The 9,553-nt window shown below is 39.5% G+C and overlaps 1 protein-coding gene across 1 annotated transcript; it reads left to right on the top strand.

Annotated features, from left to right (window-relative positions):
* Positions 1–169: 169 nt before the first annotated feature.
* LOC127370818 (MOB kinase activator 1B) lies at positions 170–8,852 on the top strand. The gene is made up of 6 exons (XM_051413229.1): positions 170–483; positions 1,818–1,984; positions 3,774–3,867; positions 4,438–4,571; positions 6,387–6,550; positions 6,670–8,852. Exons 1-6 carry the CDS (start codon positions 470–472, stop codon positions 6,745–6,747), a joined length of 651 nt encoding a protein of 216 aa, XP_051269189.1. The 5' UTR covers positions 170–469; the 3' UTR covers positions 6,748–8,852.
* The last annotated feature ends 701 nt before the right edge of the window (positions 8,853–9,553 follow it).

Below are 9,553 nucleotides of genomic sequence, written 5' to 3'. Positions count from 1 at the left end.
CCAAATATTTAAGAGACTTTATGTATTTATTAGAAACAATAACAATGTTTGTGACTTGATGTAAGTGATTTCTTTTCCAGTACGAGCCGCTGCGTTGACCATGTCCTTCCACTGGGTGGCAGCACACGACATAATCTGCGTGTGATCTGCCTTGAATGTCAGCTGAAGAAGTTAGCACTACATTCAGTACGCTGCTGCCTCTCAGCGTACAGAGCAGCATCCAGTGGACCAGTCTGTCTCTAGGATTGGTGTATTTTCTTTAACACTAACGTGTAGTTATTTCTTCTACAGTGATAGTTATTTTTGATTTTTTTTTTGTTTTCCCCTCACAAGGACCACTTCAGGAAGACCGAGAAGAAAACCGAGGACGACGGAAACCCAGAGAGTTTTTTTTTTTTTTTAACAATCCCTTTTGGTCTGCTTGTTAGCTTATTTGCCAAGAGAGTTGTTTTCTGCGGTCCGAGGAAACATGAGCTTTCTCTTGTGAGTTAAAATCTTGTTATGGGTGCTTATTCTGGCTTGCCATTTAGCTTTATGTTGGGGAAATATCACTGGCGTTATCGTTACGCAGCTACCTGGCTAGCCGTAGCATAATACGGGATAAGACTACTTCCCGGACTCTCCTCCGACTCGCATTGTTTTCTGTGGATGTTTTATTAGAACCGACACCAGAATTGATGGTGTATTGTTTGTATCTTACGAGTAACTGGTATTGTATTTCGCTTCATAACTTTAAACCTACACAGCGCCGACCCCAGAGCAGCTGTTAACTAAGAGGGGTTGACAGTCAGGCCTGGATATTTGCTGGTGTCAACACTTTGTGGCCACGGGCTAATCCAGACTCGATATGACAGAATCGATCAATCTGTTGTTAACCCAATATATATATATATATATTGTTTATCAAATTAACACGAATGTGTCGTTGATATTTAGCTAGATACATAAAAATACACCCCCAAATCTGTGGGTGAGATCAGAGGCTGGATGTTAAATCCGCCCTCTGGTGATGGTGTGAGTGTTGTTGGGTAAATGGAAGAAGAGGTGACGAATTTAAAAACTCCTCAGACTCTAGAAAAGCTTATACTAGGTGTAATTGGTTGACACTTTTTTTACACAGGCTACTTTATGTATGGAAGTGACCATACAGCTTTAAATGCCATCACAAAAGACTCCTTTTTGAATGTTTATCTTGGTTTCCATCAGACACGAGGGCACAGAGACACATTTGATTAGTTACAGCTGATTCCTAATGACTTAATGCTATCAGAAGCACATTTCAGCTGAAGGAGAGGGACATGGGCAACATTTTTTTTTTATTTCAAGACCTGGGTATTTGGTTCAACCGCAGTTCTGTGCCCTAAGAAAATAAATATAATTTCATATTTTCACAAAGTGATATAGGATGTCGAGTTCGATATACGTGGATTGGTTTTAGTAGATGTTAATGCTCTGACTGTTTTCATGTGTGGCCTGCCATGTTGTGATGACTCAAAAATTCTTGTTTAATGGGGCAGTGAGATGGATTGAATACAGCACCTCTCCAAATGGCCTCATTACTCACTATACACACAGAGAGACGTACTGTTCTGGGTCCCCCCCCCCCCCACACACACACACACACACACACTCTGAGTCTGCCAAACCCATCAAGTCAACGAGAGCATCAATCTTTTTGTCAGCTTTTTAAAAAGATCCAGGCTTTTTTTTTTTTTGTTTGCTAAAGTTCCTCACCTAGGAACTGGCCATGAACTCGCGGTTTGTCATCATGTCTGTCTATCTCTTCTTTGTCTCACTCTTTGAAATGTGACTCACAGTGGAAACCGTTCATCCAAGACGTTCAAGCCCAAGAAGAATATCCCGGAGGGTTCTCACCAGTACGAGCTGTTGAAACATGCAGAGGCTACGCTGGGAAGCGGAAACCTGCGCATGGCAGTCATGTTGCCCGAGGGCGAAGACTTAAATGAGTGGGTCGCAGTCAACAGTAAGTGCAAATTTCACCCTATTCCTCCTTCCTTGCACGGCCTTTTAGGTTCAGACTTCTGGTAGAGGGACTTCACCTTCACACTCCCTTTTTATTTTTACTTATCTGTCACTCTGCTGCTAGAGTCTTTATATTTGGATGCCTTCTCAGTACTTCTCTTCCTGAAAACTCAATGATCAAGAATCAGTTGAGAGTGAACTATCAAGAGCTTGGCATTCCCTCTAAGGACCACGTGCATTCATGCTGGAAAAACCACTGTGAATGTTAAATAGACTGTATTGTCTGTGCTCTGAGAGCCTTGTTTACTTTCCTCTACATTGAGACAAATGGCCGGCCAGTAGAGGCTTAATTTTCACTCGCGTCAGAGTGCCTTTAGGGTTTTAGATGTGCAGTGTCTCTGCATGTTAGCAATTGAATTAAGGTTTTATTTAAAGTCCTTTTTACTACAGTTCAGCGTAAAATTTAGATTTGACCATATTTTACACTGGTTGGAAACAGATCAGTTAGTTTTTCTTTGATTTGACTGTTATGTTGTCATTCGAGTCTCTTGATAGATTAGTTGCAGTTAATCTGGATGGACTGCATTGCATGGTTCTTCAAAGGTTTTGGTTTTTGGAATCCTTTTAGTAGCTTAAAAAAAAAAACGGAAAATTAAAGGGTGATGATGGTTTCTTTGGTTCTTGTCTACTAGTTTACTCAACAAGTTTAGGAATTTTAACTCTACCTGAGAAATGGTTTTGCTGTGTCAACACTGCAATACTTATACTCCAGTTTCATGAGAGGCTAGTGGAAATGGATCAGTGTTACTCAGTGCTACATGAGCTCTTTTAACTTGCACAATAAAGGGAAGTTAGAATAGCTTCTCCCACCACCAAGTTTATGTGACTTTCCTCATGATCTCTGTTCACGAGAAGCAGTTTGCTTCGTGTTTTAAGATTCCTTTTTTTGGCATTTTGCTTGTAATGGATTGTGACAGTAGAACAGATGGTTATGACACACAGCAAAGGCCAAAACAAACTGGGACGATTATTTGGTATGCGTCATAACCACAAGACCACCACTGGTATTCACTTTATTCTGGAATTTCATTCATCGCCTGAGCGTCTTTGATGTTGCTGTAGCTCTTTGTCTCTTTGCATACACCTTTATGTCTAGGAAAGTCTTTAATGGTGTCATTAAAGACTTTGGTACCTGTTATGAAACATGACCAGTTGACAGCATGGCAGAAACAACACACCTTTATTTATGTTTTTATATGAGAAAGATTCTTTAATCAGAGAGATTGGCTGGGTATTGCCTTGAAATATAATAATTGTGCTCTTCCTTTTAGGGCTTTCAGCTCTAAGCAAACTTAATACTAAGCCGTGGCCCTGATACAAATGTTTTGGACAAAAATAGCTTTATTGAGTAACCTTATCAAACATAAAAGGGGGCTGGTGTCTCCTTAAACAGGACCTCTCACAGAACATATGCCACCTCAGCTGTTCAATATGTATTTTTCTTCTGTGAGATTAGCAAATGGAACACTAGCACTGCCAATACTTTAAATGGATCTCTCCAACTGATGGAAAGCCAAAGTTGGCTGTATGCCCCTGGGAATGAGTGATAACACAATTTATTGCAGATAACTGGAGTGTGCCCTGGTCTGGTCTACAGTTTGGACTGGGCAGTCGAGTGGGGTGGGTAAAGGGCTGTGGGGAAACTTGATGCCAGCTATTTGTGTTGGCACACATGGTATTTAGTCTCACATACGCTTGATTTGAATATGCTCCATTTCTTTTTCTTTCAGCTGTGGATTTCTTCAACCAGATCAATATGCTGTATGGCACTATCACAGATTTTTGCACAGAGGAAAGTTGTCCGGTCATGTCTGCCGGTCCTAAGTAAGTCTTATTGTTGTATGTTATGCAAGTTTGTAGTCTTATAAACCCAACCCAGAAACTTTGCTTCACTCATCCTGGCGTGTCAAGGCTCAGCAGGGCGTAAAGTAGGGCTTGTTGTCAGTGGGACAGAATAATTCACCTCAACTTGCATGGAAATTGGACAATTAGAGTGGAATTAAATTCAGAATGCTGCAGACTTGTTGTCGAGATCATGTTAAACACCTACATGCCTCAGTCAGTAGTCTGGTCTCCTCCTGCCAGCCTCAGTAGAATCTGTGTTCTTGTAGGGAAAGCTGAGCTCATAAGATTTAGATTGGCCTCTGCAGGGTAGAAAGGGTTCACATCAGAATGATGTGCTTCGTGACTTGCATAAGACATTTGTAAATGTGGCAGTGAAAATTAAATTCAGAAGAATACTTAGACATTAAATGCAATGTATGACGAAGATCTTGTTTCTCTGTTAAATTCCATTTGCAGGGAGCTATCAGTACAGTTTCTGATGTTGTCTGACCTAGATGGAAACCATGAATATTATCGAAATGTAATGTTTGTCATCTATATTTCTTGTAGGTACGAGTACCATTGGGCTGATGGAACCAACATCAAGAAGCCCATCAAATGCTCAGCTCCCAAGTATATTGATTACCTCATGACCTGGGTGCAAGACCAGCTCGATGATGAGACACTTTTCCCTTCAAAGATCGGTACGCTTTGTGTCCGTTTTTTTCTGTCCTTTCAAAGCTGTCTTTTTCTCTGTGTGGGTTTGATGTGTTTCTATGGTTTCTGTTAGTGCTCAGCTCCAAAGAAGAGCAACTTTCAGGCACCTGCTGAATATCCAGTGATTAGACATGTGTCGATCCTTTTACCCAACATCTGTCTGTTAGGGAAAAAGGGCTCTACAACCCACAAAAGCAAATATCATTTATCTTGTCTATGAAATTCAACTGCTATGCAAAATGAATGGATGTAAAAACTAATAAAATGTAAATTATGCTTATAGATAAACTGTTGATACTCAGAGGTTTCATGTTCACCGTGTAATTTAGCTTGAAACTCTAAATAAATGGTAGGTGCATTAAAGTTAAAGGTGTGTGATGTAAAAATGGAAAGTTGGTAAGGGAAGAATTAAATCTATGTGGATGGATTATTGGTGAAGCGGTCAGGGGAGATCGTCTGAGTTGTCATCAGCTGGAAGCAAGAACATGTAAATATCGTCTGCTCTCTTATTTACAAATTCAGTAATATTTCACAAATACCTCCCAGTTTAATTTCCTCTGGTTAACAATGTGCGGGGTCCTTGAACCAGGATAGAATTTGCATACATACCAACACTGTTCTCAGCGTCCCAACCAGCAGAGGCTTGCGTTGTCTAGGGTGGAGCATTAATAGAGTTGGATGGCAGCCAGCACAAATAAATGTCTCATCTTCTCCTTAGTACATCTCAATGGAAGGAGCCAGCAGCCCCTTTAATGCCACTGTTCAAGGTGGGAATGTGGTGTTGTTATGTCACCATTCTGTATAAAACATACAAACATGGAATGGTGGGGCATTGTCGTTCCATCCTTTGAGCTGTCAGCAGCGGTAGTACCAGAGTCAAATCCACTTGTGTAAAAAGCGTGGGCCGCCAGGGAGGGAAACAGTCGTCACAATAGTTGCAGACATTGTTGCGTTACACGTCACACCTCTTGTTTTTGAAACACCGGCATGAATGTTATCTAAAAATCATAGACCGGGGCAGCTTTATGACGGTGTTATTTGGTTCCGTGTAAAAGAAGCAAAGCCGGCCTAACGACGGGTCCTCTGTACAGCAACATTGTAGTCTCTCTGTTTAAAAAGGGCTAATGACTAAGGTGCTCAGAATGTGTTGCAGAATGTGCTCAGTTTTCCCACAATCATTACATTTGTTACCAGTATCCATTTTGTACCAGGAGGATTTAGTAGTGTGGGCCATGTGCATGTCTTGCCCTGTGTGGTAGCTTTAATCAAGAACTCTTGTCCTGTCAGTCACCCTTCTTTTAAATAATTGATGCCGGGTTGTACTGTAGGTACTGTAGCTCTCTGTACACTGTAGGAAGCAGCTCCACCAACTGTTCACTGAATCATAGAACTGCACAACACATCTGAGGCGGAGAGCACAGTGCTGTTGTTAACTACATCAGAATTTTCCACCTACGGACGAACACTTGACACATTGTTACCATGAGGTGGTTCTGTGTTGCAGTCATGATTGTTTGCACTTCCCTTAAATCGTGCTGTGGCCTGCCTGTGAAGACATTTGCAATCCAGAGAACATACTGTAGCCGCATCTGCCCTCATCGCTCTGAGCTTATGGGGCTTATTGAGGCGAACAGTGTCAATAGATAGAGGCAATGCATTCTCTGTATTAAAACTGTGCCTGAAGAAACCAAGCACGGTTTATAAAATATCCAGTATTTGGGCATTTGGAAAATTCAAAGGGAGCCTTTTTATCTTTTGTTGTATGTTTGACCCATTTTCTTTTTCACCCTCTTGTTCACAAGGCGTCCCCTTTAAGCGAAACTTTATGTCCGTGGCGAAGACCATCCTGAAGCGTCTGTTCAGGGTCTACGCTCACATCTACCACCAGCACTTTGACTCTGTCATGCAGCTGCAGGAGGAGGCCCACCTCAACACATCATTCAAACACTTCATCTTTTTTGTTCAGGTAAAGAGTCTCTGACATCTGTATGTGCTTTTCACTTGAGCTATACTGTATGTTAGCAATAATAATGTAGCATATGGTGGATAAGCTGATAACATTAGCTTCTTTTCCCTTTTTTTCAGGAGTTCAACCTCATTGACAGGAAAGAGCTGGTCCCACTTCAGGAGCTGATTGAAAAACTGACAACCAAGGACAGATAAACAGCAATGTAATCCTTATTTTATTGGTCTTCTAGTTTTTGCACAGATACCCACCCCACCCTGGCTGTATGTATGCAGTATATACTATATTTCCATTTGGGGAAATGTTTTTAATAAGGCCAGGACGAAGGAAGGGTCTTGATAGATTTAAGGCACCAGGACTAATGCAATCAGGGATTACACGTTTAATTGAACAAACCACAGATTAACATATTGGAGAAAAAGGTTTTAGCTGTATGGAAAGATCCCCAGTATTCCGTCAGGGCTGACATTGAGGAGAATATAGACATATGTTCATTAGTTTTCTATTACACTGCACAGATGTTTAGTTTCATTTGGATTTATGGCAACAGGAGGCATTTCCATGCTTTTTAGATTCCCATTTCCAACTCACCACAGGGAACGATAGTGTCTAAGCAAAGTTGCTGTATTATAATAGGAGGGCTTTGTTGGTGTGATGGTGAAAAATTAAGCCAGGCCTTTAAGCCAGTTTATTGGCAGTAACTAGCTAGTTATTTTATGAATTAATCTACATAGAAGAACCTGGGTTGCGGTCTACTACTGTTCACATCTGTTATAACCCACATCTTTCAATACAAAAGAACCCTAAGTGCCTAGCATGGCTCATAATTGCCCTATATCAACAGTGAGAACACTAAGAAGATAACGGCCATATAACACTAACTTGATTGACAAAGCATTACATTTTCCACGTCACCTCCCTTTAAGTTTCTGTGGTTCTTAATTCTCTCTTGCACCCCCTTTTTTTTCGATTTGTACTGTAACTTGGTTCAAAAGTGGATTTTCTCTGTAAATCCACAGTCACCAACCTTGTCCTTATTTAGTTGGAGAATCTTTTTACCAAGTGTTCTGTGCAGGTTATGATAAATGAATGTGTTGAAGGACATAGAAGTGAGGCTAGAATATTGTCATGTTGTAGCAGGGACTGAAGAGGAACTAAACTTTTAGCATTTTATAGCGACATGTTCCTGTGTACTAGGTTTCCCCCCCAAAAAAAAAAAAAAAAACTTAAAGTAGAAACAAAATTTTTAGGAAAAGTCTTCAAGGGATCTAAAACCTTAAATTGTATATAGATGTTTGGAAATAGACATAGAAACCTGTGTTTAAAGTCACAACCTCCACTGTTTAAAAATACTTTGAATTGGATTATGCTGCATCCCTTGTTATGTTACGAGCCATAAAGCACTTTGAACAATTTTCCTGACCTCTCTCGCCTGAATGTTTATTCTGCATAGACCGTGCTTTGTGAGAAGCTGTGTCATGTGACTGATCATAGTTCCTCCCTCGTATTTCCCCCAAATGAATGTTGAATTGCTTAACCGCCGCTGAAATTGGCTATAAGGCACAAGTGAGATTTCTTATGCTTTTTGTATGGTCTGAGTTGTTTGTTGCTGTGCTTCAAACAGCAGACGCATGCCCCCCTTTCCCCAATCTCAAAGTGTAGTTTACTATGCAATAATCGACACTAAACACTAAAAGGGTTACCAGTTGGCTCGTTCATACTTTATCTATTATTAATTTTCCTTTTTAGAGTGCTTAAATTCTGGTGTTTGATAGAAATAAAACATGCTTCTCTTTCAGGTTTGGTTTCAAAAACAGTGATATGGACATTTTATATATCTTCTTATCTGAAATTTGTCAGAGAGGTGTAATGCTTCAATGCACACATGTAAATACTGAGGGTTAGACCTGTCTTAAAACTAATTTTCAGCGAGCATGGAGTGGTGGCTTTTGGTTTAAAGAATGCATCGAGTCTTTTTAGAGGCTGCTTCCCCTCCCTTTATTTGGATATTAAGATATTGTTTGTTTAAATTGTTGAGTATTTTTTTCCACTTCCTTAGCTAGCTATTATGAATGTTACTGCTCACCAGATCTCCAAAAAATGTAATAGAAAAATCAGTCATCCTGAAAGCATCTCATCCTTATGAAATGCCCGTAACATAGCCTATTACCTACAGTTTTTCCTCCTTGACTGTAATAATTGATGAAATGTTTGTAAATAATGGCTTGGTAGGGGTTTTCAATGCTACTGAATTCATTTATGCTGTTTACAAGGCAAATAAAGTTGGTCTTGACTCTTTGAATGAATTGTATGTTTATTAAGTAGTGTGTGAATACATACTTTCTTTAAAGTACTGTACTTGAGCACACTTTTGTGGTTCTTGTACTTTACTTCCATTCTTTTTTTTCTACTCTATGGTCCTTCATACTGCTTCTCCGATACATTTCACAGGGCAATATTGTACTTTTTCCTCCACTACATTTACTTCACTACTACTTTACCACGACTATAGTTACTTTTCAGACTAACCTTTTACATACAAAATGTATGATTACTTTATAAGATATGATGCATAGTTTCAGATTTAACTAACCAAAAGTATATAAAGCTGTTAATATTCTCTTCAATCAACAACGCTGAAGTGTTGCTTAAGTGTTAATACATCAGTAATTCACAACAGGGAGATGGGCATTATCCATAGTGCATCCTTTATTTGTGATACCTTTTAGTACATTTTGTACAGTTCCACTGAAGGGCCTTTGCTTGTGGTAGAGTGCTATTGAGTATGATTTTGAGATGCTTGAGTACAGTCTTTACAATTTATGCTTGTACAAAACATGATGAGATTATAAAATATTATGTATTATTTTAAATTAAAGTACTGAACACTATATGAAATAGTTCCACCTGAACCAATAACGTCTGCTTACATTAATTAACTATTACATGAATAATTGTTTTATAAATGTATAAAAAGTACTCTTGATACTTTTAGTACATTTT

The sequence above is a fragment of the Dicentrarchus labrax genome, unplaced genomic scaffold (assembly GCF_905237075.1).
Source record: "Dicentrarchus labrax unplaced genomic scaffold, dlabrax2021, whole genome shotgun sequence".
NCBI lineage: Eukaryota > Metazoa > Chordata > Actinopteri > Moronidae > Dicentrarchus > Dicentrarchus labrax.
This window is presented reverse-complemented; position numbering and strand designations above follow the sequence as displayed.

Coding starts and splice junctions, on each gene's coding strand:
- LOC127370818 (XM_051413229.1), top strand. Junction 1,985..3,773: donor TGAGTGGGTCGCAGTCAACA/GTAAGTGCAAAT, acceptor TTTTTCTTTCAG/CTGTGGATTTCTTCAACCAG. Junction 4,572..6,386: donor ACTTTTCCCTTCAAAGATCG/GTACGCTTTGTG, acceptor CTTGTTCACAAG/GCGTCCCCTTTAAGCGAAAC.